Source organism: Lonchura striata, chromosome 3 (assembly GCF_046129695.1).
Source record: "Lonchura striata isolate bLonStr1 chromosome 3, bLonStr1.mat, whole genome shotgun sequence".
Taxonomy (NCBI): Eukaryota; Metazoa; Chordata; class Aves; order Passeriformes; family Estrildidae; genus Lonchura; species Lonchura striata.
This window is the reverse complement of record NC_134605.1, coordinates 104,052,089-104,078,717: the sequence shown is the minus strand read 5'-3', so window position 1 is coordinate 104,078,717 and position 26,629 is coordinate 104,052,089. Positions and strand designations below refer to the sequence as shown.

At 37.5% G+C, this 26,629-nt stretch overlaps 1 protein-coding gene across 2 annotated transcripts in view; it reads left to right on the top strand.

Moving 5' to 3' along the window:
* The window catches only part of WDR35 (WD repeat domain 35), a 42,060-nt gene continuing 15,431 nt past the window's right edge, over nucleotides 1–26,629 (top strand). Inside the window, exons 1-15 of one of the 2 annotated variants that reach the window (XM_021525353.3) lie at nucleotides 1–90; nucleotides 1,877–1,994; nucleotides 2,833–2,904; nucleotides 4,220–4,312; nucleotides 5,393–5,521; nucleotides 5,735–5,868; nucleotides 7,459–7,624; nucleotides 7,721–7,866; nucleotides 9,880–10,005; nucleotides 12,464–12,649; nucleotides 13,199–13,231; nucleotides 15,257–15,317; nucleotides 23,783–23,927; nucleotides 25,188–25,257; nucleotides 25,994–26,047. In XM_021525353.3, the coding sequence (XP_021381028.1) occupies nucleotides 67–90; nucleotides 1,877–1,994; nucleotides 2,833–2,904; nucleotides 4,220–4,312; nucleotides 5,393–5,521; nucleotides 5,735–5,868; nucleotides 7,459–7,624; nucleotides 7,721–7,866; nucleotides 9,880–10,005; nucleotides 12,464–12,649; nucleotides 13,199–13,231; nucleotides 15,257–15,317; nucleotides 23,783–23,927; nucleotides 25,188–25,257; nucleotides 25,994–26,047 (1,557 nt within the window). In that variant the 5' untranslated portion in view covers nucleotides 1–66. The remainder of the gene's footprint in view (nucleotides 91–1,876; nucleotides 1,995–2,832; nucleotides 2,905–4,219; nucleotides 4,313–5,392; nucleotides 5,522–5,734; nucleotides 5,869–7,458; nucleotides 7,625–7,720; nucleotides 7,867–9,879; nucleotides 10,006–12,463; nucleotides 12,650–13,198; nucleotides 13,232–15,256; nucleotides 15,318–23,782; nucleotides 23,928–25,187; nucleotides 25,258–25,993; nucleotides 26,048–26,629) is intronic. The other variant, XM_021525354.3, reaches the window with a different exon arrangement.

Here is a 26,629-nt window from a genome sequence, read left to right as displayed (position 1 = left end):
GTTGCCGGGGGGACGCGGCGCCGGCTCGGCCGCGCTGCTGTGGGGCCGGCCCGGGCGGCTGCCGCGATGTTCATCTACCTGTGCAAGAAGGTGCTGCCGGGGCGGCGGAGGGCAGGCGGCTCTCGGGCAGGGGGAGCTGCCCCGGGGAGTCCCGGGGATGGGGAGCGCGGAGCCCGCGGGGTCTGAGGGGAGCTCGGGGCTCTCCCGGCCGGGCAGGGTGCGGCGTTGGCGGAGCGCTGCCTGCTGTGCCCCGCTGTGCCCCGCTGTGTCCCTCTCTGTCCCTCTCTGTCCCTCTCTGTCCCTCTTTGTCCCTCTTTGTCCCTCTCTGCCCCGCTCTGTCCCGCTCTGTCCCGCTCTGCCCCGCTCTGTCCCTCTCTGCCCTCTCTGTCCCTCTCTGCCCTCTCTGTCCCTCTCTGCCCCGCTCTGTCCCCCTCTGTCCTGCCCTGTCCCTCTCTGTCCCTCTCTGTCCCGCTCTGTCCCTCTCTGTCCCTCTCTGTCCCCCTCTGTCCCCCTCTGTCCCTCTCTGTCCCTCTCTGTCCCCCTCTGTCCCCCTCTGTCCCCCTCTGTCCCTCTCTGTCCCTCTCTGTCCCCCTCTGTCCCCCTCTGTCCCCCTCTGTCCCTCTCTGTCCCTCTCTGTCCCTCTCTGTCCCTCTCTGTCCCTCTCTGCCCCGCTCTGTCCCTCTCTGCCCCGCTCTGTCCCCCTCTGTCCCCCTCTGTCCCTCTCTGTCCCTCTCTGTCCCCCTCTGTCCTGCCCTGGCCCTCTCTGTCCCTCTCTGTCCCTCTCTGTCCCTCTCTGTCCCTCTCTGTCCTGCCCTGTCCCTCTCTGTCCCTCTCTGTCCCTCTCTGTCCCTCTCTGTCCCTCTCTGCCCCTCTCTGTCCCTCTCTGTCCCTCTCTGTCCCTCTCTGTCCCCCTCTGTCCCCCTCTGTCCCTCTCTGTCCCTCTCTGCCCCGCTCTGCCCCGCTCTGTCCCTCTCTGTCCCCCTCTGTCCCCCTCTGTCCCCCTCTGTCCCCCTCTGTCCCTCTCTGCCCCTCTCTGTCCCGCTCTGTCCCGCTCTGTCCCGCTCTGTCCCTCTCTGTCCCGCTCTGTCCCTCTCTGCCCCTCTCTGCCCCGCTCTGTCCCGCTCTGCCCCTCTCTGTCCCTCTCTGTCCCTCTCTGCCCCGCTCTGTCCCGCTCTGTCCCCCTCTGTCCCCCTCTGTCCCTCTCTGCCCCGCTCTGCCCCGCTCTGTCCCCCTCTGTCCCTCTCTGCCCCGCTCTGTCCCGCTCTGTCCCCCTCTGTCCCCCTCTGTCCCTCTCTGTCCCTCTCTGCCCCGCTCTGTCCCGCTCTATCCCGCTCTGTCCCTCTCTGTCCCGCTCTGTCCCGCTCTGTCCCGCTCTGTCCCTCTCTGTCCCCCTCTGTCCCGCTCTGCCCCGCTCTGTCCCTCTCTGTCCCTCTCTGTCCCCCTCTGTCCCGCTCTGCCCCGCTCTGTCCCTCTCTGTCCCGCTGTGTCCCGGGTCCCTCGGCCTGGCCCGGGGCTCCTTCGCTCTCCCGCTGCTCCGCAGATTTTCCCCCGATAGGCTTTGGACGCGGCTTTTCCGCTGGGGACCGAAGCCCTGCGCGCTGTGTGAGCCCTGTCGCCTGTTTTTGTTGCTCAGCACACCTCTGCAGGTGTCCTGGTATTATCATTCACTGCGTGAGTTCAATTGCTTGAGGGTGGCACAGTTTCACCAGTGCTTGCAGTTCTGTCTTCTCTCTTTTTTTCATGTACAGATCTGGTAATATAAATCAATTTATCTCTTGTGCTATTGTAGGTGTCTCTGAGGTGTTCAGATAGACAATGTAAAATAAAATGACTTATTATCGAAATTGTGTAGAGATACAAAATACTTCTTTTTCAGATTGCTATTCCTGGTAATATTCGATTAAAATGTATTTCCTGGAATAAGACCCAAGGTTTCATAGCCTGTGGTGGAGAGGATGGATTACTGAAAGTTATAAAATTAGAAATGCAAACAGGTAAATGTGTGTGTGTGTTTGTTCTTGTTTATTTTTTTCTTCTTGTTTAGGGTTTCATTTTTGTTTTAAAAATTTTTACCTTAAGGACAAAACCCACCACTCTTAAGCATAACTTCTTCCCTGAGCTACTTGACAATATTGCATGTGTTTTAAAATCTGTATGTAGCTATTATGTATTTCTTCTAACATCAGATTTTTTCATCACTGTCTTATGTGTACAGTTTTTCTCAAGCTGGTCTTACCTGGCACACAAATAACTTGTCTACCCATTATATCTGCTGAAGTTTTCTTCAGTGCTGCTTCATTTTTTTTCAGGGCATATAATTAATTATTTTTGTGTAAGCTTCCTCTTTATTTTGGAACTTACCTTGTTATTGATTGATTTTATTTGAATGTTTTTTACTATCTTAATTATTTTATGGAGGAAGCTATGTATTTTCTTTTGAATAAATATGTTCCAGGAAAAGTAAAATCCATTTTCAAAAATTTTTAAACTTTTTTTCCTGAATGTAACAAAATGTGATAACCATAGATGTTGTTGTGAGGTTTGAGGTTTGATTTTTTTTGTTGTTTTGTTTGTTTATTTGTTTGTTGTGTTGACTTTTTTCCCTGAAAAACTGCTAGACCATAAGGCAGGTATCAATTTGGATGACAGATGTGAATAGCAAACACATGGAACTGAGGGGTAGAAATTTCATCCTGCAGTTACTATGTACTTCTTTCTAAGTGGTTCAGTTAATCTATGTAAATAGTGATTAGAGCTTCAGTATTCATAGAAACATGGTAACATGTATGCTTTGTTAGGTTTATTTTCATAGTGAATTGTGTTATTTTGTAGATGAGGCAAAGATAAAGGGACTAGCAGCTCCTAACAACATTTCTGTGACTCAGACCCTTGAAGGTCATAGTGGTAAGTGTATTTGGGCATTTGGTCTACTTTTAGTTAGAACAAAAATACAAGATTTTGTGAAGCTGATAGGGTAATTTTGGTATAACTTTTTATTGTAAATCCAAAATAAAGGTTGTGAGTATTCAGCATGGTATGTAACAGCTTGGCTGTATAGTTTTACCATGTTATCTTGAATAAGGCTGTTTGGGTTTTCTTTTTAATAATGTCTGTGAGATTATGTGTTACAGTTGCTTTCCATTTTCTTCTGAAGAAATGAAAATTGGTTCAGTAAACTTGATTTCTGTGTTAAATATATGGTAATTTTCCCCTTTATTGGCAAATTACAGAATGTGTATATGCATAGACTGCAGTGTACAAAATTTAGAGAGGTTAGAAAGCAAGCTGAAGTCTAATGTGTGAAAGTAAAAATTGAATGCAGCAAAATTAGGGAGGACTTCTCCCATGTGAAATGTTGAATGGTCATCAGCCATGGACAATAGGATTTGAAGAGGATGCTAAAATCCTTGCATTATTTGAGGGAGGGGACTTTTTAATGAGGACTTGCAGTTGAAATCTGCCAAGAGTCAGGTTATTTTAAGGGTGTAATTAAATAGGATTGGAACAAATTAATTGTGAAGAATTGATTTAATGAATTCTTTAAATGGGTGTCTTCAATCCTGAAATAGATTACTATTACCTTAAAAATCCCTGACAATCAGAATATCTTTGATTACATCAGTTGATAATGTTCTTGACTGAAACACTAAAAATGGAAAGGATACAGAGAAAATGGGTACCCAGCAGTGAGGAGAGGAGAAAGTGTGATACAATTTGATCTGCAGTATGGAACTGATAAAAGTTCAAACATGTTTGAAATATTTGTGAGTGGGATCCCATATGAAGCTTGAGGGTCTGAAGGATTTGTGTGTAGAGTGCTCTTTTGGGTAATTGTCAGGGAGATTCTGTTTTATATGTGCAGTGATAGTGAGGATCAGACTACTAAGAGGAAGAAAAACCCCACATTTCTTACAACTGTAAAATTTTGTCAGTGTCCCAGAGTGTCAGAGGTGGTCAGAAACTGCAAAACCAGGGTTTTGGGTATGGAATCAGCACTGAGCAGGATTTGGAGAGGATGTTACTGCAGTGGGTGAATACAGAAGCAAAAGGAGCTCTTGAGCAAAATTTTGAAAGAGGAAATGACACTGAAAGAAGCCTTCAACTAAATCAAAGTCAGCAGTGTAAACTTCTGAAAAGTTCCAAGTTGATTAAGTTGGATGTTGTATTTTTTATTAACTACTTAAATAATGCCAATAAAAAGCTTTTTATCACTTTCTAGGTTTTGTGCAGGTTGTGACATGGAATGAACAGTATCAGAAATTGACTACCAGTGATCAAAATGGCCTCATCATTGTGTGGATGATGTACAGAGGTATTCTGCAGGATAAACTCGAGATGGGATAATATTCTGTGTCATGAGAAATATTTTTTTCCTCACTTGCACTTTTTACTGCTGTTTTTCAGAGTTTTTATTTTGCAGATTGTATAGCTCAAAATAGTTTAAAAACCATTTTCAAGTTTTATTGTAATACTTGTCTATATTTTTTATAGTGTAGCCTCATGTGACAAGGTGCTTTTCCTGCAGAGCTGCTGTAGATGAAGATATCAGTACTTAGCCTTTTGCTTGATAAACTGCTCTAAATTTTTTATCTCTCTTGCTTGAAATAAAATAGGAAAAATATATTGTGCAGTAAGCACAAACATGTGACTACAAAAACTTATCAACACTGCATAAAGCATCAATTCAATGCTCTCATAAATACTATCTTTAGAAGTGTTTAAGGTAGTGAACCAATATGACTAACCACTATATGACTATAATTATCTTTTATTGCTCTTGACCCTTTCACACACACATATACTGTGGTTCACTGGAATTCGTTTGAAAGCCAGCAGACCTCACAGTCAAGGTAACCACTTTCCAACACGTGGGGAAAAAAAAGAAAATAAAGAGTTTTCCTGTTCTCTTGGGAATTTTAGTTTAATGAAAAATGGAAACAAATAAAATTTTAGCTTTTCTTCTCATTTCAAGAGTAAAGAATAAAAGTCTTTCTGGCTGATACATTGTGGCTACTGTCACATAAATCTTTTCATTTTGGAAAATAATCAGTAAATTACTTTTTACCTATTCCTAGCAAAGCCAGTTGTTCCCTTGGTTTATGTTTCCTATTTTATTGTCAGTTCTGAAATTACTTAAGCACAGAGCTCTTTCTGTAGGCCCCTCTTGGACTTTGGCTCTCCTTTCTCAGCCCTCATTCATCACTGTTGGCTTTGGAAATGTGCAGCTTCCATGGGTTTCACAGTAACTGTGTCTGTGTCTTCTGGGGACACTGTGCTGTAGTCTTGCTAGACTTTTACTGAAAGGGCAGTTCAGTGATTAGCATGTGCCCTGAGACCTCTAGAGGTTTGTCAAATCACAAGTGTAACTCAGCTTTTCTTTCACTTCTGATAGGTTCTTGGTATGAAGAGATGATTAACAACAGAAATAAATCAGTGGTTCGAAGTATGAGCTGGAATGCTGATGGACAGAAGATCTGTATTGTATATGAAGATGGAGCTGTGATTGTTGGATCAGTGGATGGTAAGATTTTAAGCCCTACTAACTGTTGTGCTATCACACAAAATTGTTTGTAGCCACGTACACAGTGGCTCTGTTTCTCTAGGTAAATACAATTAATAGTTACTTACTAATTGTTGCTTTGACTTCAGCTGTTTTAGTTTTTACACTGGTTGCTTGCATCCTGCCTTTAATTTTGTGTTATATTTATTAAGGGCAGTCAATGTTCTGTTCCAGGCAATCGCATCTGGGGAAAAGACTTGAAAGGCACCCACCTGTGCCATGTGGCCTGGTCCTCCAATAGCAAAATTTTACTCTTTGGAATGGCAAATGGAGAGATTCACATTTATGACAATCAGGGAAATTTTATTGTAAGTTCATTGTGATATAATTAAGGATTATGATCATAACATCAGGATATAATAATAATTATTTATAAGGATTATGATTGACTTCAACAGGCATAAAAGCTCACTTCCTCTTTATTTAATGTTTGTTTAATTGGTGGACATCAGTCCTAAGAACTGGACAGCTTCCTGCACAGAGCTTTTATTCAAGAGTTCTGCAGCTTTTTATTATAATTATTTTTTTTTGGTAGCTAAATGATTATCACATCAACTAATACCTTTCAGCCTTGCAATAGTTACTGAATATGTATGTAAAAGTAGCTGAAATTAAGTTATACTCTTTAAGACATCTGAAAATCTTTACTTTCAAAGATGTTTGTGATGATAGGTCAGATTTAATATTTTTAGCTGTTGTTTTTTTCCTCCTTTCATTATTTGTAGGAACTAATGCTGGCTTAAAGGATATTGTTTTCTTACAGCTTCTGCTTCTTAAAGCATTAGCATGCTTTTAGAAAAAGCAATAGTTTATTTTCCTATTGCTCCTATTATTCTTTAGAGAAATCCTGGTAGTGTGTAGAAAAATAGAAGGAAATAGCTATAGTATAGTGTTGAATTCCTGCAATCTAGAGTTATTTATTTATTTTTATCTACTTAAAGTATTGGAATATGACTATACCAAAATGCTAAGTAAAACACTGTCTTTAAAACCAGTGTATCTGGGACCATGTTCTTAACTTTTAAATACCTAATGTGGTGAATTTTCTTCTCCTTTCCATTACCTTCCTAGGAAAGTGTCTGCTACTCTTCCCATTTTCTTTTCTTTTTTCCTCCCACTGTATCATTCTTTTTTCACACTGTATGAGTCATGGTATTCCCAACTGCTACAAATTACTGAAATTCTTCAAATAATTTGCTGTCATTTCCCCCACTATATCAACAATATATATGTTCGTGCTCTCTCTTCCTCTCCCCCTCTCTCCCATAATTTACCTGGCATTCCTCTTGGAATTGATTCAGGAATACTCTTATCTTTCAGACAAATCCTCACTTGTGCCACCAGGTATTCTGGGCTAATTATTGCAAAAGTTCTCTTATTTGGTGTTCTAATTTGGACACTACTTATTTCCAGCTATTTTTATATGTTATCCAGCAAACTTTAGTCAAGAAAAAGCAAACAATTTTTTTTGTTTTGTTATTTTTGTTGGTGGTGGGTTTTTTTTTTGTTGTTGTTTTCAAATATTGTGCCTAGGAATGGTTTGAAATAATAATTTTTTTTTGCAGTGTTCCAGGGGGTTTCTTGTGTCTATACACATGTGTGAGTGGTGGCTTTTTGATGTTGTTTGTTTTCTTTGTTTTTAATTTACTTTTTAAAGAATGAAAATGCCAACATTAGAGTACTTCTTTGTAGTTAAAAATATATGTTTTTGTATGTCTGAACTGGGTTTGATTATATAAGGAAGGTTTTCAAACCCATAAAATTCTGAGAACTTCAAAATCTTTCTTGGGACAGGAAAAGAATTTTGCGTAAACATCTCATCTTTTGCAAGTGTCAGTCAAGATATAAATTATTCTTTAAGTAACATGTTTTATATGACTTTAACCATTTTTGTGCAGGTGAAAATGAGGCTGAGTTGTTTGGTGAATTTAACTGGAACCTTCAGCATTGCTGGGATACACTGGTACCATGGTACCCAAGGCTACATTGAACCCAACTGCCCTTGCCTTGCTGTCTGTTATGATAATGGGAGATGCCAGATAATGAGAGATGAGAATGACTACAGTAGGTACAAAATGTAGGGTGCAAGTTACTGAGCTTCTCTTGACCCAAAATGTCTACTTGTGTTAATATTCTTAATGTTTATTCCTTAAAAACTAGATCCTGTTTTGATTGATGCTGGTATCAATGTAGTGTGTATTCAGTGGAACTCCAATGGAAGCATTCTGGCACTGGCAGGCTCCCTCAAAGCAGCTTCTCAAGATAAAGATATTAATGTTGTGCAGTTCTACACTCCCTTTGGTGAGGTAAAAATATTTGATATGTAGTGTAAATGGGTTTTTTTTTCTTTCTAAATTCTATTGCGTTTTGCTACAGAGCATTGCTGGTGGAATTTAGATACCAAAATGTTGGTGTTTAGTGCTCTGAGGTATCCATATAGGATATCCACAAAGATCTGGAAACAGGACCACTTACCCTTTTGGAGCAGCAGCATAGTGGCCAGTGTGAAAATGCCAAGTGCCTCTCAAAACACTAGTGATAGATAAGTGTGGGGTCTTAACTTCTAACACCAGATTCCTGAGATGAGACTGTGGAGGATAAGCAGTTTGGAGCTTAGGCAGCAGTCAAGATGTCAACATCTGTGTGTCAAATCCAGAAGTACTTGTCTTTCTACACCAGCTGTGTAAGAGACCTGGGCATCTCTAGATTAGAAGCCTGAAAATACAGCGGTGAATGAGTATTGGTATTAAATAGTTGGTGTTTGCTCTTTTATATGGAATCTGTAAAAGTGGCAAAAAGGCATCCTGTATCAGTAAAAGCAATGGCTCAGAAACTTCAGAAAAGCAAATTTTTTTTCCTAAACTTCCTAATTTGGCTGTTGTGGCTATTATTTTGTAAATGATTTTGTCCATCCTGGCTTTTTATAGCAGATTAAATGTTTGATAGTTGAGAGACACCTGGTCAATGTATTTTTTGTTGTGCTATTTTTGCCTTGCCAGGTAATATCCTGTTCCTTCTTAATAATATAGTTGAAAATTAGTAAGTTAGTGTTATGTATCAGAGTGTGATGAAGTTTGTCCTTTGTACAGAGGAAGTACTGGCCAGCTCTGAGCTGCGCTGTGAAGGGGGTTAAGATCCAACATCATCTGTAGGGGTTGCCTTAGTTGAAAGGATTTAATGAAACCAAAGGTTTTGGCAAGAATGTTGCATCTCTGGTTGTTAGTGTCCTTTGAAGGAACTGAAACTGGTGTTCCAGATTTTGTAGTTAGTGTTCAGAAGTAAATTCTTCAGGTTTTGTAATTGTTTTGTATTCGTTCTGATACTCAGATATGGACTTCACTTTTTGGAAGATGGTATTTTCCGTGAATAATGTGTGAGCAGTATTTTGATTTGGTATTTCATCTGATCAAAGGCACGAAATAGGTACTCAAAAGGAGAGTTAGACCTGAGCATCAATGTTCTACTCAGTAAAATATATTTTTTAAGGCCTAAGATTATTCAAAAATGTACAATAAATAGTACTAAGTGTATCTTTTACTACATATATCTATATTATTTGCACCTAAAAAGGTACCCACAAAGAAGTGCTCTGTGGGACTAACATAATAGCTTTTGAAATTATTTTTTTTACTAATTGTTTCCTTCATTCAATTAAAAATTCTTCAGCAAAATAAAGTTATTTGAAAAAAGATGGAAAGTGTTCAACCTGCCTTTCTTAGATTCTTTTGGAAAGGGGACAGAGAAGAGGAAAATGTCCATTGCTTTAGTGAAAATTGTGTACCTCTGCAGCTAATTAATTGCATGCTCTTGACATAGAGTAGGGATATGTTTTTATTTGTTTAAACTATCAGCTGTAGTTAAGAGTGTTGTTTATGAACTGACTAAAACACTTCCACTGTCAGTGAAACTTCTGAGGCGTGTCAGGATCAGAACTACTTCTGGGTTTTAAGTGTGACTGAAATCATAAAGGTGATTCAAATTACCAACCAAGGGGAATAATGTTTATACTGTCATTATCTACTGTTTATTTCTTCAAGCTTGAACTATCACTGAGTCCTGTTGTTTCTTTCTCTCTGGACAAATAAAACAGAAATTAAAAAACAACAAACCATACCCGAGGTGAAGGAACACTTTATGGTGTACAACTTAAGTATCTCTCTTTCTTTGCATATGTATTGCAATTTGAGAATTGTTATGGGGTACTGTAAAGAATATCTATAGGGTCTTTTTTCAACAACTATCAAAACTGTAATTTATGTATTTTAGAGTGGCTTTCCTGTGATAAATCCGAATCTTTTTCTTCCCTTGTTCTAACCAAGCACTTACGTACACTGAAAGTTCCTGGCAAACAGATTTCTTCCTTGTCCTGGGAGGGAGGTGGACTGAAAATTGCACTTGCTGTTGATCATTATATATATTTTGCAAACATTCGTCCACATTACAAGGTATGTAGTAATGTGAAACTTAATTGTATTAATAAGTTTCCTGTTTCTTTTTCTCTTTCTGATCAGGTTAAAAAAGAAGCTTCCACTAATATACATACACACATACATACATACATACATATGTGTGTATACATATATATATATATGAAACTAGTGCTTCACTTACTATTGCAGCTTCATCAACACTACTGACTTACAGTTTTAGTGGAATGTGAGGGTCTGTCTTGGTGATGCAGTGACTTAGCCATTGCCTTCACAATGCATTTGGAGTTTCATTTGCACAGTAAGGAAACAGAACTGGGCACGATTCTGAATTTGGTAGGAGTTGAGGATGTCATTAGGTAAGGCTACTGTGTTTTCATTGCTGTTTGGTTGACTAGGTTGGGCTGAGCCATACCATGGGAGTTGTTTCTTACCTTACTGCCATTTTTTTTAGTGGTGAATTATTCATTTGAGCCTGGAAAGTTGAGTAGACACCTGAACAATAGGAGTGAATGCAACCTGATAGATGTACTTCCTGCTTACATTTCAGTTCCCAGTATACTTCTTACAAGTGTCTATCATCTAATTCTAAATAATCTTTTATCTTGTTTACCACCTGAGTTTTTTCATTTGGTGTTTTTTTTTTAGGAATTAAAACTATTTAATTTAAACGTACAGCTTAACAAATAATAGCAATTACTATCCAGTATAGAGTATTATATACTTCTTTTCACAGCACAGAATATGTTCTTTAATCATCAGTGTGTAGCCACTGTAATTAGAGAGAGTGCAAAACATCCTGCATCTATATTGAAATGTATTTTAGTCAGGGAGTTGTAAACACAAATCTGCTAGGAAGCCTTTTCAATTAGTTTGTTGTAAATATTCTGGAAAAGACTTTGGAAATCTGAGCTGGAAATTAGTCTTGCAGGAAACGCTACCTAATGTTTATTCTGGGAGATGTGCAACAGCTGGAACACAGGCCTGTTGCTTTTTCTTAAACTCATCAGTATCTAGGAGACCATGTGTGTTTCAAGATCTGGCACAGTTTGCAAATTAATAATACTTTGAAACTTCTGTTTTAGGAACTGCATGTGTAAGCTCATTTTTTTTTCCATTTTGCACAATTGAAAAGGAAAGAGATGTTCAAATTAATTTATTTCTGTAAATAAACTCCTAAGTAGTGTACTCTATTTCAATGTTAAATATTTTTATGTTGAATGATACATGTTTTCCTTCAACAAATACTTCTACTATGTTTTGGTAATATAAGTGACTCCATTTTAGGAGCTACATATTCTAAAAGGTGACAGTCATTAAATGGGAGTGATTCAAAGCTGTAATTACGTTATGCTGGATTGGAATTAATGACCTGGAGATGAAGAGTTAATGTCACATTACCAATCTACTGAATAATCTGTTTTCCTCTATTTTTCAATAAGCCATAATAAGAGAAAAGAAGTTTTAAATTAACATGACAGCAAAAACTATGAATTGAGCTGATCTTTTTTTAAACTATTCATAGTTTGCATGGAGTTGCATTACTAATTTAGAGTTTACAGGTCTATTTCAGAAGTTCTTCTGTTGATGCTGTAGTTTATCACTTTGGTTTCATTTCCTGAGGAGTGTGGGAGCCTCTCTTGCCAATAAGCTCTCTCTTCTCCCTCTCTAGTAGATACCGATGCAGAGAATTCTATTAGGTTTTCTGCAATTGCATTGTCATATTTAAGTGTTTCGTTTTGTCTCATTTATTTGACAGCTTCACCTCCTTTCTATTTTCTGGTTCTCTTGTATTAGAAAGGATTTTCATTATTATATTTTGTACTTTAAATCAGTTAAAATGCATTCTCATGTATATTCTGTTTCTTTTGCCTTTTTGCCCTTTCTCCTACTTGTTACATAGAAGTAATTACATTCTTCTGGGAGGAAGGGAGGGGTTTTCTCATGATACTAATAAGGAAGAGGTGATGTTAGTTATTATAGTGCTCCTGTATAATTGCTTATTTTTGTTTGCTTCTAGAATTGCACTGTTTAAGGTATTTATTGTATTTCCTTTGGGGAATGAACTTCAGGTTTCTGAATCAGTAGTCACAAAGCAAGCATTTTCATGGTGAAAACCATCATCAGACTTGGTTTTTCTGAATACCTGCTGAACTACATAAATACACCTCTATACCTGCTGAACAAGGAGGAAACAGGGCAGAGTGAGATCTTATCACATTTTAAGGTTGATCCTTCAGTCCTGAAGGTGATAGGAAAAGCTTGGTGTGGTAGAAAACCTTTTGCCGGTTCAATATTATTCCAGTATCTTATTATGTGAGCTGTATTCTCATAATAAATCAGTTTGTCACTTGACAGGTAGGAAATATTAAATATTAATTGTTTATATGAAATAAACTCTTTAATGGCTGGAGCAATTAATTATTGAATTCTTACAGTTTCTGATTGGTTTTATGAACATTGTCTTTCTTGGCAGTGGGGTTACTGTTCCAATACCGTTGTTTACGCCTATACCCGAGCGGAGCGCCCAGAGTGCTGTGTAGTCTTCTGGGACACAAAAAACAATGAGAAATATGTGAAATATGTCAAGAGCCTTATTTCCATAACAACTTATGGGGACTTCTGTGTTTTAGCAACTAAAGCAGATGAAAATCAGCCTCAGGTAAAATCTGTCTTAATTTCACTTGAAATGCTCTGTTCCACATGTCAGTTCTTTACAGCTGGAATAAGATGAAATGTAAAAGTCTGAATCTGCCTTAGAGTTGTGTCAGTTGTCATTTGACAGGATGGCATGAATGGGCTCAGTATTCAAAAACACAGAATCCCAACAAACAACAAAGTAGCTGATTCAAAGTAACTGCATCTACAGATCAGCTCCTTGTAGCCATTAGTAACCTAATAAAAACTGCAACCTTCCAGATGAATGTTTCTTCAGAAATATTTGGAACAGTTCTCCAGAGACAAGGTAAAAGCATCAGAATGGTAATGAATATTTCATCAGTCAGAAATGGGAAAAAAAGGTGCAATTTTTTAGGCAATGTAAGTTATATTTTACTGCAAACTTCTTTGTTTATTAATTTATGTGTAATCACAATTGATAAATGTATTCTTTGGTTAATGAATGTTCTGTTAGTGTGATACTGTTACATGATTTTTCCTGTGTAATCATTTCAGAATTATTTTCTGTATCACTTATATATTGCTTACAAAGGAGGAGCAGGAGACAGAGTCATTTGGTGCCATGGTAAAAAACCTCAAACATGCTGTAGTGCTGCTTTGCTTCATTGTGCTAGAAATGTTATACTGTCATATGGACTGAAAACATAGGATTGTGGCCATGAACATTTGGTGAAGTTGAGTGCAATAAAATAATTTTTTTCTGAGTTATAATTTTAAAGGAGGAAACAGTGGAGTATAACTCTATTCAGCATAAATAAGATATTTAATTTTACCACCTGAAAATTACAGATAGTAAGGACCTATCATTTGTTTTGAAATGTTTCCAGTGTAATTATTAACACTGTGAGTTGCCAGGTTTTAGGAAATGAAGTGCATAGGCTTATGGGTAGCAGTTCATTAGAGTTGTCTGAAAAACTGATTTGGTTTACAAGAGATTTTGGTCATTAGAATTGTGATTTAAAAATGGCAGAATTTAAGCATTTAATGGGAGAAATAAAGACTTAATTTCAGCAGGACCTGTTTGAAAATATTGCAAGTAGATGTGTCAGTAAATTAAGAAGGACTTCATGTTGATATCCATAACAAGGCTGGATAAATCAGCCAGTGGAATCTCCCTGCCCTGGCACCACTGTGTGTGGGTCATATAGCATGTCTTGGATACTGTTACTGCATTACTCCTTGACTGGCTCTGATTGGCTGACTTGGGGTCTCAGAAATTACTAGATAGGGCATAAAAGAAAAATTTATTGTCGACTGAATGTGGGGATAATTTACCAGAGAAGAATTAATGTAAACATGATGGAAATAAAAACTAAAGAGTGAAAAAAGCCATGTGTGTTTTCTTACACAGGCAAAAGAACATTTTTTTTTTTGAAAATAGAAATTTGAGAATGCTGGTGGAAAGTTTAATGCATGAACAAAGAAAAATACTATTTTTGTAAGATACTTACTAGTGGTCAAACCAGAAAAAAAAAACTTAATAAAAAGAAATCCATGTTCAGGTCTTTTTCTTTGGAAGAATGAAGTTCTTATGGTAGATGAAAAGCTAAATTGAGCTGCTCTTGTGTGATGCATAAGATCTCAATCTATCAGTTTAAAAGGGTAGCAGTACAGTTACTGTAGTCACATACCACAATGACATAGATTGTTCAGGAGGTGAAAGAGCCATGAAAAACTAATTATCTTTCATTTCCAGGAAAGTCAGGGTAATGGCTCATGGGTAATTCACATTTTGGTAGCCTGGTGTATTTTATTTATTTTATTTTAAGGTTAAAGCCTCAACAGTAAAAGTTGCTCCTTAACTTCCACAATTCTCATTCAAGGCATTTCCCTATACAATAATAATTAAGGTATTTAATCCTTGATTAGACCTGAAGAACTACAACAATGAAGCATTATTGTTGAGCAAATTGTTATTTATTTGCATCTTCCTGAATTTAACAGCCCAGTCTCTGAGGTAACTGTGCTATTAAAGCCTTCCTCAGTGAGATTATAAGAAAGGAAAAACTTAAAAAAAAACCCTCATCACTTCTGTAGTACCTATGATACTGCAGGGCAGAGGGAGAGCCTTATTCTCCCTGCACTGTTACCCTCTTGGAGGTTCAAGGAGATGGAGATCTGCAAAGGATAGAAGAAAGATCCTAACTGCTGGGAGTTTATTAGATTATCTTTTGCATGAGCAGCTGATGAGAACTAAATCCCTGAGTCAGGGGTGTACCATGCCTGGAAATGTTCTCAGTGCAGCCTGTGCCTCACCCAGCAGCAGGGGAGACACTGTCTGTGGTTGTGCTGGTGTTATCTCCCACTTGTTGGATGTTGTCAGGTAGATTTGCTCCCATGCATAAAACAGCTGGTTACTTGCCTGTTTTGTGCTCGATCTTAATTTGTAGTGCTAAATGGCAAATAGCTCATTACTCATGCTTATGCTGCTTTATATTTACTGCAGTCATGGTCTCTGTGTTTTCTGTTGCTGATGAGCATGAGAATATGTGGTGTGGGTTATGAGATGCACCTTCACAGAAAACCGTGTACAGTTTACTGATCTACAAGAAGTGCAGTAGTAATGACACTTGCTTTTATTTCCGTACAGTATGTGCTGGTTCTCTGCAATTCAATTGGTACGCCCTTGGACCCAAAATATATTGATATTGGTAAGCAATTTGCAATAGTCTTATTCTGTAATCTGTGTTGGAATTGACCTGTAAGTTATCTTTTAATAAAGATAATGGCTTATCAAACCAGTAACATTCCTTGTCAAACTGGCTAAACTTAAACTGATTCTTCCAGTTAATGCAAGCTATGGATAATATAATTTTTAAAAATTGCTACCTTTCTTTTTTTTTTTTTTTAATGGGTGTCTTTTGGCAATTCAGATTTTCCTTCAGAACAGTGGTAATTCAACTTCTTCATAAGAAAATGTACTTTGAAAAGGGTCCAGTTGTATTGGAGGAAGTGAAATAATTTGATTTGGGCTTTCATTTAAAAATCACTTGTTGCTGCTTCACAAATAACTCAAGCATCAATTTCTTGTGTTTCAGAGTTGATAATATCTTTCCCTTATCGTCCTCACAATTTTTTTACCTAAGTAGTTTCAGATTATAAATTAAAATTCAATTTAAAAAAATCAGTGGATTATAACACAAGTATGAAAACACCCCCAAATCCTAATTAATGCTGAATTCCAGGCTTTCCCTACTGTTTATTTGCTGCAGGCTTGGTACAGAACATTGCCAAGTAATTGCAAGCCACTGTTTTCTGTAATTTTTGCTTGAGAATAAAGATAATTGATTTTTTTTCCTTTTAAATAGATGAGGGAATTATAGCCAAACTGACAAATTAATCAGTTTTTTGACTAATGAATCCACTTTTATTTGTTCTGGTTTTTGCTTTATTTTTGGCTTGTTACCCAAATAGATCTGAATTTGGATTTAGAGTAGACACTGTGAATCCTGCTTGCAGTTTTCTTTTTCAACCTTGATTCTTTGATTAACTCTCCTGATTTGTTTCAAGGCTAAATAACTTATTTAAATTTATACAAATATTTATTTTCTTTTGAATGAGGGGGAACACTCTATTATGACAAGAAACCTCATTAATTTTTTTTAATGTAAATTGCCTTCTAGAGCCGTTCCTTTTATCCTCTGCATAAAGAAACTTTTCTGGCTAAATTAGTCTCAGTAGAGATGTTATTTTTAAGTCATAGTGCTAATACTTGGTGTTAATATTAAACAGCAAACAGCTATTCTCTCTGATAAAATTGATGGGCAAAGTGTCTAGCAAAGTTCTGGTAAGATAGAAATTATGAGGAAAGTAAGGTGAAGAACTATTGAACAAGAAAATAACAGCAATTCACAGAAGAATATAGGTGGGAAAAAAATCAACCAAGGACTAGAAATAATCAAGATCATAAGTTATTATTTTCCCCAAACAATGTTTCTAAGTGTTTTTATACTTTATTATATATTTATTAAGTTTAAAGCATAATTTTCTAATGTTCAGTTTTTCAGTGATAGCAGGAGGAAATCAGCTGTGAGTCATAAATATATTTTGAAATTTGTGCCCTATATTGTAGATCATACTTAAAATGAAGAGTATGCTCTGATGAGTTGGACTACTTTGTCCTATAGAAAGTTTATGAAATATTGTGGTAGTTTTAGTCTTGTGGTTTCTGTTTCTGTCCCTTTGATGTACTCTTGCCACCTTTTGCAATAGGGGGGGCCACATCAGAATCTGAAGGAGTAATATGTCCAAGAGGTTCAATACCAAAAAGTTTACCAAGACTGGAGGAAAAAACATCAGTAAGACAACCAAACAATGCCCTCCCCTGACAAAAAAAACCCCAAACAACCCAAACTAAAAAACCTAAACCCAAAACAAAATCCCATGAAGCAGGATGATATTATGGGTGATAGTGGTGTGAGTTGGGTGTGTGTTTTGTCCCTGTCCTGTCTCTGCTCCTAATCAGATGTCTGTATGTGCCCACTGGTTTTCTGGATTTACTTGGCAGGCAGGATTGGGGTGGTGGGAGGAGGGTTCAAGGACTTAGAGGGAGTAGGTCTTGTCATTTCTGCAGCTGACATCTAAAATTAAGTTGAGTGACTCATTCATTAACGGGATCCTTTTGCTCTCCACTGGGTATGAAGAAGCCCAGGGCAGCCAGCTCATCTCTGTCAGAGATGTATAAAATTAGGTGAGATGAATCCCACTCACTGTTATAATTAGCTTTGCATGTACACGTCTAACTATGCATTTAAACTCTTTGCTTTGCATTTTTCAAGTGTTGTATTTATGTGAACTTTGAGTCTGTGAATTTTATTTCATTTTTTTTTTATTATAAACAAAGGTATCTTTATAATTCTGCCAGTATGACCCATCTCCTGCAGCTGCCTGTACACAAGAAAAGAATCTTTTTCAGTAACTGGGAATACTTAAAAAGAAAGGCTGTTTAATTGAAAAATGCTGTTGTTATTCCAACTGTACTTGAATTGTATTGAAGAGATTAAACAATTTCTTCCCTTAGCACAGCGAAGCTTTCTGCAGTCTGCTGCTGTTCCCTCCAGTACTGGAGGACCAGTTCAGTGCTAGATTTGCTCTTTCCTAGAGTGAGTTCACTTGTGAAAGTGCTGGGCATTATAACGTTCAGCCTCCTAGATGGACAAATACCTGAGGTTAGGAACATTTACATTTTTGAGTCCTGAAAAAATTCTGTAGTCTCTGTAAAAAAAGAGTCTTTCATTACTGTATGGTATACACAGCCAAAGATTCAGACTTTTTTGAATATATGCATCGTGTAAGACTTCTTTAAAGTTTGCTGTCCAAACTTGCAGAAGGGATTGAAGGTGAAAGTGAAAAGCAAATGCCTATAAATGCAACTTTTGGAACACATTGTGCCGGTTTCATCATAGTTAATTTGCTCTATTTGTGACATTTGAAAATGCAACTTTATAGAACAACTAGAAATATTTACAACAGAAGGTCAGTTGGTGTGAGAGGTTGACAGCTGTACATAGTCAAGGCCCTATTGTACCGTATATCACACTGTTTATCACAGTTGGAGCTTTTTGGCAGTAGGAAGTGTAATTGTTCCAGTTTGACAGCATGATGAACTTAAGCAGCTGTCTGGCCTTGCAGAAGTCAATAGAAAGAGAAGACCTTGTAAAACCTTAAGGGCAGAAGACCTTTCAGAAAGTTCTTTAAGATTTTCATTGATACATTGTTTCTAACAAAATCATTGTCCTTCTGTTCTGTTTAAGGAATAAGTAGTTAAACATTAAAATTATCTCTTACTCAGGATAATTTGATGGGTATTACTGATTAATGAAAAATGCTATTATCTGTTTTTAAAATTCTTTTTCCCCTCTTCTTTCTACTAAATAAAATTTTCAGGTTATCTCTTTTAATAAACAAATTGTTACATAAAGTTATTTCCATTAAAAGTTAGGTAATTTTTATTTTGAACTTTTGTATTTGTTTCAGACTTCAAAGTGCCATCTTTCAGAGTGGCTTAAATATACTTAGGTTGTTACTTTGATTTTCATAAATGCTGGTGAAAAATTATTTCTTATGTTGTAGAATGTCCTCAGCAGACCACTTGATATCTGTGTGCTCCTGCCTTTTCTTGAGTGCTTCTTCACTACCATGAGTTCTAAACTATATTTTTTGACTGGTTATAATTTCTGTAAATTGAACAGGCACTATCTGTGGTTTCTAGCAGACTGCCCCTTGTTGGAACAAGAATCACCTGGAGCTCTACTGAACATAAAGGGTTTACTCCTCCTTGAGACTTAGGTGCCTAGCTGGCCTCTTGGGCTTTGTCCTGGTAGGAGGTGGATAGTGGAGAAAAAAGACTGCTCATGTAGGGATGCTAAGTAGCTGACAGAGCATTTAAAGAATGCATCTGAGAATGTGTGTTAAGAAACAATTTGTCTGAATTGTAAATTTATAATATTTTATAATACTGTTTCAACAAACCACTATTAATCTCCTAATGACAAAGAAATTGTGACATTATGCAATGTTTGATTCACCCTCAGGAGATGTAAATCTTAGGTTGTTGGGCTCTAAGCCAGTAGCTCAAGTAAGGCTCAAAAAAAGAACTGCTTATTTCTTTTATTCTTTTGAAATTTTAATTATATCATTAGCTTTCTAATGTTTGTCTCTGTTAATGATGGCAATAAAGGATTAATCAGTCATTATCTGATGAAGGGCCATCACTTAAGCTTTCTTTAGACATTGATGGGTGGTTACACTTTCAGCTGTTCCTCATACTGCTTTTTATTTTGTCCAAAGGCATTTTGCTTCCTCTGCTTCCTGTGCCTTGTGTTTGAGGTCCTTCACAATAGCTTGTATTTGCCAGCCCATAAATTACTCTTTTCTTCATTGTCTAACATTACTGCATTCCATCCTACTCTGGGACAAAAATTAACCAACACAGTGTCTTCTGTGCTTGCTTTACAGGCTCACAGGCTTTCTGTCAAAGTCCGTTGATGAATAACTAAATATAAGCTACAGAAGGTTAAATATCTTGTTATATAATATCTTTTTAATGGAAACACAACAGATGGTATCTGCTAAGAAAAGGTCACTTAGGCTGGATTATATCATCTTCTTCTTACATGTTTTTAGGAGCACTGACATAGTCAAGTGTTAAATTATCTTTCAAGTGTGTGTTAGCACCCAGTGAAATTAATACAACAGCTTGACCAACATACAGGTGGATTAAAGGCAGAGCTGGAGTCCTGCCCAGGTATCTTGCCTCCTTCCTGGATGCCTTAACAGGGATGACTGAACTACATGTGAAAAGCTGAATTGAATTGCTGTTACTTAGTTGATTCTTTTAATGTAAATTGTAACGGATTTTGCATATTTATGTTCTGTAAACTGGTTGTTCATGAGTTGTCCCACATGTCCCAACATGTTCAGTTGTCCCTGCTGTTGCCTGACATTTTCTTCTATTTGTGAGCCAACACTTGTAGAGATATTTGAATCAAGCTCTAAAATTAGGTAGATTTATTGATTAGACTAAGTTCATTCCAGTTTCCCAGGAACAGCCTGTAACAGATTTGTATGAAAACAACAGTTTAATATTGTGTCTGTCAGACTGCTTCCTTTCCATCAGATTTAGGTGGGATCACTTGTCTTTCTTGTTTGTGTATACTATCTCATAGACTAGAAAGCAACACAGCTTTTTCATGTGGTGAAGTAATGTAGTCATGCATTAAGTTTGATTTCTGTCTATATTTTTACAAGAAGATTAGACACTGAAGCAGGTGTTTTCTAACAGCTTTGAAGTGAGATGGAGTGTGTGTGGATGAAATGCAAACATTAGAAGGTTACTCAAGATTCCTGGGTAAATAGGAAAGAAAGTTTCTTTCCTTCAGGGAGGAGGCTTTATGAAAGAGTAGTGAAGAGAAATGAGGTGAGAAGAGAAAGGAGGGCCAGAAAAAAATTTAAAGGGCAGTTTTTTCACATGTTGGAGTTGTTTTGATGGGGATGGTTTGTTTAGCCCTTTTCAGTATTTGGTCAGCACCTGAAAAGTGAAGCACCTGTTTAAATGTTTTCTTCACATATTTTCAGTGTCTGAAAATTAAGAATTAAGACATTAATACTGAAGTTGGGTATCTGCGAAATCAGCAGGAAGATCTCAACAGTCTAAGAAGTTTACATATTGAACATGGAGAGCTTCTGTGCAGTAGAAATGCTGAGCAGAAGAGTGCAAATTTCTTGCCTCCTTCAGGCTTTAGGTGCTTGCATTTCTGTCTGCTTAGTAGTCAGAGCACAGGTTCTGTGAAGGGCACTGATGCTCAGGTGAGCAGCACCTGCTGGTAAATCAATGCTGCTGTGTAAGATGGTATTTCTCTACACTAAAGGAAACTTAAATAGTTAAACCAGCTGCCTGGAAAGGGATTCTAGATCTTCCTCAGCCTGAAGGGATTGAAATGAGCATATTGTCTTTCTTAGGAAATGACAAATCCCATTCTTTCCTTCTCTGCCCAGCAACAGCCCAAACTTGGAGTGGCTGGGACTTCCTTCTCTCATGTTGAATTCATACTGTCATGCAGTCAAGAAGGAAAACATTTTAGGAGCAGAACATAGCCCAGTGTGGAAGGCTCTGAGGTGAGAAGGTGGAATGGAATGCTTTCAGCTGGAGGGGACTGACAAGGATCAGCCAGTCCAGGATCACTCCAGGGCTGACCAAAAGCATGTTGCTAAGGGCATTGTCCAAATGCCTCTTAAACACTGACAGGCTTGGGGCACTGACCACCTCTCCAGGAAGCTGTTCCAATGAATGTCTACCTTCCTGTAAAGAAATGTTTCATAGCGTCCAGTCTAGACTTGGATTGGAGTTTCTTTTTCCACAGATTTTTCTGTTTGAGATTTTTTTGTTCAATGACTGACCAATATAAAATGCTAAAACAGTCCTAGAAAAATTGCCATGTGTCCTACTTTTATGCAATTGTTGAAATTATACAGGCAATTCTGTAAAAGCATCAGCTCCCACACAGAGATGCTGCTCTCTCAGATGTGGCTCCGCATGGATCTGATCCTGATGATTGTCTCTGTGCTGTGTCCTGCAATTTCACATTTGGCTTAAATCCAGTCATTGCTGAGCCTGTTGTTGCAAAGAAGGGAAGGCCCTGCCCTCTGTGCTGGCTGCTCATTCCTGCCTGCTCCATCATTCGTGATTTTCTCTTTAATCCAACTTAATGTAATCTTTTATTTATTTAATTTTGAGGTCAGTTAGATGAATGAACTGATCAAACTTAATCTGTTGTCCAGCTGCTGCTAGAGCTGATATGAAAGAAGTGGCAGGAAAATGTGTCAGGGGTTGGTGTCTATGTGCTTTTTGGCAGCAACTGTCAGTTTAGTCTTAGGCGTGTTCATAAAACACTTAATTGATTATATTCCTGTGGATAAAGCATGGATACTTTGCTATCTTGTTTCTGGATCACAACAGACCTTATGTGAACAACTTTTTTTCCCAGATTCAGGTATTCCAAGGTGTGCACAGATAAGTTTAGGCTCCATGGAAGCTGTAAGTCAAAGGGGGAGTCACCTCTTGAGTGTGAGGAATGCCCATAGCTTCAGATGTTGGTATGACAATGTGGTTTAACATTGTCTTGGACCACAAGTACTCAAATGTTGACTAAGTTGAGTTCAAATATGAGGCTTAGTAGAAGTGTTGTGATATGAGCAAACCTTATTCCCTCACAGGTCAAGAGATTCTCATGTTTCATTTTTAAAGGATAAAAAAATTGGTTGTTTTGGCACATACAGCTGGAAGTTAATAAAAAAAACAGAACAAACACATATAATTAGTTAATGTTTTTGATTATACAGGAGACTGGATCCTTCAGTTTGGATGTGACTAATTATCGAAATGAATGTGTTATAAGTACATGAAATACACGAGTTGCATATAATGTAAATAACTGTGCTGCTAACGTTAAGCATCATCACTAAGCCTTCTTGCTCAGTATTGACATTTTTACTAAAAAGTATTCTGCAGCCATTGGGTAGCTTATATAATCCTCTTGGTTTCAAAGAAATGAAATCTGTTCAACCAATCTACCCCCATCTGTCTCTTGTAGCGCTGCTTTTCTATGTGGAAGGCTTATAGCTCCCTCCAGAGTTCTGTTCTGTGCTAAAATACAGAGGAGAAAAAAAATTAAAAGAGATTCACTGTAAAAGAATTGTATTTTCTGCTCACATCACGTTATCTGTATCACTCAGTGTTCTACTACCAGGCTGGTTTGCACAATTCTTTTGAATTTATCTAGCTTTTTTTGGTAAATATATCATAAATTATGTCATAATGATTTACTTGTAGAACTTAAAGACATTGGCAGATTTGCATTCTAGGTTCCTTCATTTTTCTATGCCTTCACTTTTTTTTTTTTTTTTTTTTTTTTTTTTTTTTTTTTCCCCACTGAGCATGGGTAGCAGGAATGTGATACTCAATTTGTGCAATATTCTAAGTGGGCTTAGGGACAAAGTAAAGAAAATGTCCTGCATTCCTACACTGTGATTTTTTGGCATAATAAAGTAAGACTAAGTGTACAGTCTGCAAAATATTTAATTTGTTGCCATTCAGATAAAGAGTTGATATTTGGCCCAGCTATTAAATAAAGTGCAAACAACATTTCTAGGTCTTGTCTAACTTAAAATTTATGAATTGTTTTCAAGAAAAAGAATCTCAACTTTTGAATAGCCTTAAATATGTCAGATATGGAAGTATTTAATAGATCTTGTTAAGGAGATTCGAAATGCTCCTGAGCTGGTTATTAACCTGAAAATTCGTCTGTATGCATTTGCTGTTTTCTGCATCAGCACATGAAGATTTGCTGAAATAGCAGGGAGAGGAAAGTGTTAACAGTAAAATCAGAACTTGTAAAGAAGTTCTCTGTTCTTCTGGACAAGACCACAAGGCTCCTGTGAAATTTGTTACCAGCTAATGAAAACTGCTGTTAGGTTGTGTGTGGGCAGATTTTTTGGTTGTTGTTTTTTTGCATTTAATATATGAGTGTATGTTTTCATCCATCTTGGAAAAAATGTACGAATCGGCATCTACTCCAATTGCTGCTCTAATTTTGCAGTTCTTTGGGTTTTGTTACAGAGCCATTGTTTGTCACAATGACCAGAACTCATGTGATTGCAGCCTCCAAAGTAGCATTTTATGTCTGGCAGTATCGGGTGGCCAAGAAGCTCACAGCCATGGAAATCAATCAGCTGGCACGGACCAGGAAAGAAGGCAGGGAAAGGTTTGTCTTCAGGCTTTGTCATTTTTCTTCCTCTGCTCTGGTGACATTCTGCCATGTCTAAAATGCAAACCCTTGTCCTCTCATTTTTCTAATCAGGTTTGTTGACTTTCAGGCCTGTAAGATGATATACTAGTTTTGTATAGCAACTGTGTGTTTGTTATCCACATCCCTCAGATGTTTTCGGATTAGTTTCTGTTCAGTGTCTCCATTTGCTTGCTGTATGTTTTCCTTACAGAGCTGTGTGTCTTGATGCCTTTTTGCCCCTCTCCTGTTTCTCTTCCATGCTCTTAGTTTCCAGGCAGCTCTATTCCTTTTGATAACTTTAACTGCTTCTCATCTGTCATTGCCTCTAAGAGCTTTGTCCAGCTGGCTCTTCTCTAATACACTGTGTCTGGTTGTGGCTTTGACAACTAATCCTGTATGGACTTTTATCCTCTCAAACTAAACAAGCCAAAGTCAACATTGTTTTGCTTCCAAAATATTTCTTTCCCAGGTGCTCATTTGTGTCATTAACTTTTCTGTCACCTCCACAAAGCTTGCAATTTTGTTATGGTTTTCTTTTTAGTTATTTTGTGTGTTCTTCCATATAATCTCTGTATCATCTTTCTATAAACCTACCATCTTCTGTCATGATATGTCCCTAATAGTGAGTAATATTTGTACATATTGTACAACTTACATATTGTAATAACTTACATTGTTGTAGGACCTGGATGTCCTAGCCTTGGACAAGATTATAAACTGATAAAAATATTGAAAAAGGTAGATAGTTATAATTAAGGATTAATGAAGATTTTAGCATTCTAAAATCTTTCCTAATGCTACTTTTTAAGGCAAAAGAGAAGTTATAAGTGATGAATAATACAGTAATACGTAAGTTTTTGTGAAGGTGAAGCACTTCATAATTATGGAGAAGAGCCTGGGGAAATATGGAAGTGCATGTTTGACAAGGACAACTGAGTGGTTGATAGTTTTGAGCAGGACACTTAACTGTAACAGCAGGAACTTACAGGATGAAAGTTTACAGATCATAGGGGAATGGACCATCCGGGACTGTGAATATGAAAGCAACTGCCATATCTTTATATCAATATAAAGCAGGTTTTTCAAAGGGGATGCTTTTGAACATAAGAACAGGCGTAGCTTTTATTCTCTTCTCCAATTCCAATGTTTTTTGCTTCAAGGATGGATCATACCAATGCTACCAAAGATGATCCTTTCTTTGGACTCACTTTTTTCTCTAATTTTCCTTCTCTATAGGATCTATCATATTGATGACACCTTTTCAGGATCTGGAGATGGACACCTTGATTACAGCAGAGCTTTTGAAGTGAGTGATGTTATGAACTAGTTTATTGTGTTGTCACTGCTAGCTTGAAAGAGCAGAAATTAGTGTTGATTTATTTATTTTCATTAGTGGAAGTGGTTGTACTTAAAATTTCTTTTACTTCTACCTTTTTTACTTAAGTGTTATGTTTCTTCCCTCTGGTTGGTGCTGTTACTGTGGCATTGTGTATTATTGGAAATACACAGCAAACTATAGAGAGCATAGAAAAAGTATATTCTGGGTGTGACAGTTGACAGCACCTGCTGTCTTCCTGGTCAGAAGCAGCTCCCCTTACTTCAACAAAATACAACTTTGTTGAAACTCAATAACCTTTATGATATTTTCTAGTGTTTTTGGTCATTTTCACATCACGTGTGTGCGCAAGTGCTGGCTGTCCTTACTAATATACCTGAAATTAATTCAATAACAGCCCTCACAAATCAGGGATTGTTGCTTTCTTCTCTTTCTGTTAAACACACGTTATATTTTCAGTTTCTTATTTTTCTGGAGGGAGGGTCAGGAAAAGAAAGGAAGCTGTTAATATTATTGTTATGATTGCCATAGCAAAGGCTACTGATACCAGAAACTATCCACAGACTGTATGCTGACAGGGTTTGATAGCTCCTTTTCATGTGGATACTTAGCAACACTCTTGTTTATTTAAATAACCTTCTTTCTTTAGCTAGGCATGCTTACCTTTGCAGTAACACTGATACTGATATCACTTGTTTACTTTCAGGGGACAAGAGATCCAATTTGTGCAATAACAGCATCTGATAAGATACTACTTGTGGTAAGCTACATGATTAACAGAACTCCTAATTGCCTCTTGTGCTTGCAGGCATAAAAATTCTTTTCTCTATGTTCATAAGCAGTCATAATTTCAAAGCATTTCTGAATTTAGAATTTACACAGACAAAATCTCTTTCTAAACTTCCTCAAAGATCACTTTAATGGTTTCTTCTGTTAGCCTGGACTCTTTCTTTAGAAGGCTAATTCACTAAGTACTTGCAATTTAATTACAGACTACTTGCCTGAGTTAATACTTACATATAGGATTTTATAAAGTCTAAGTGAGGACTTAATTTTGTAATCTGAGTCTTGAGAAGTCTTTGAGATATTATGTTCTAAACACAAAGATTTACCAAGTTTGTCTGTTTACATATTAATGGTATAATGCATGGTACTGTACTATATACAGATGAATACACCTATGTATTATACAGATGTGTGAGGTATTGAATAATGGCAAAAAGCTGGTGGATTTTTTTGTTCTAAGCTGGAAAGTGATTTCATTAGATGAACAAAGTTTTATGTGGGCTTTAAAGCAAACTAACTGAACAGAACAAAGAGGGAGAAAGATCAGTGTTTCCTC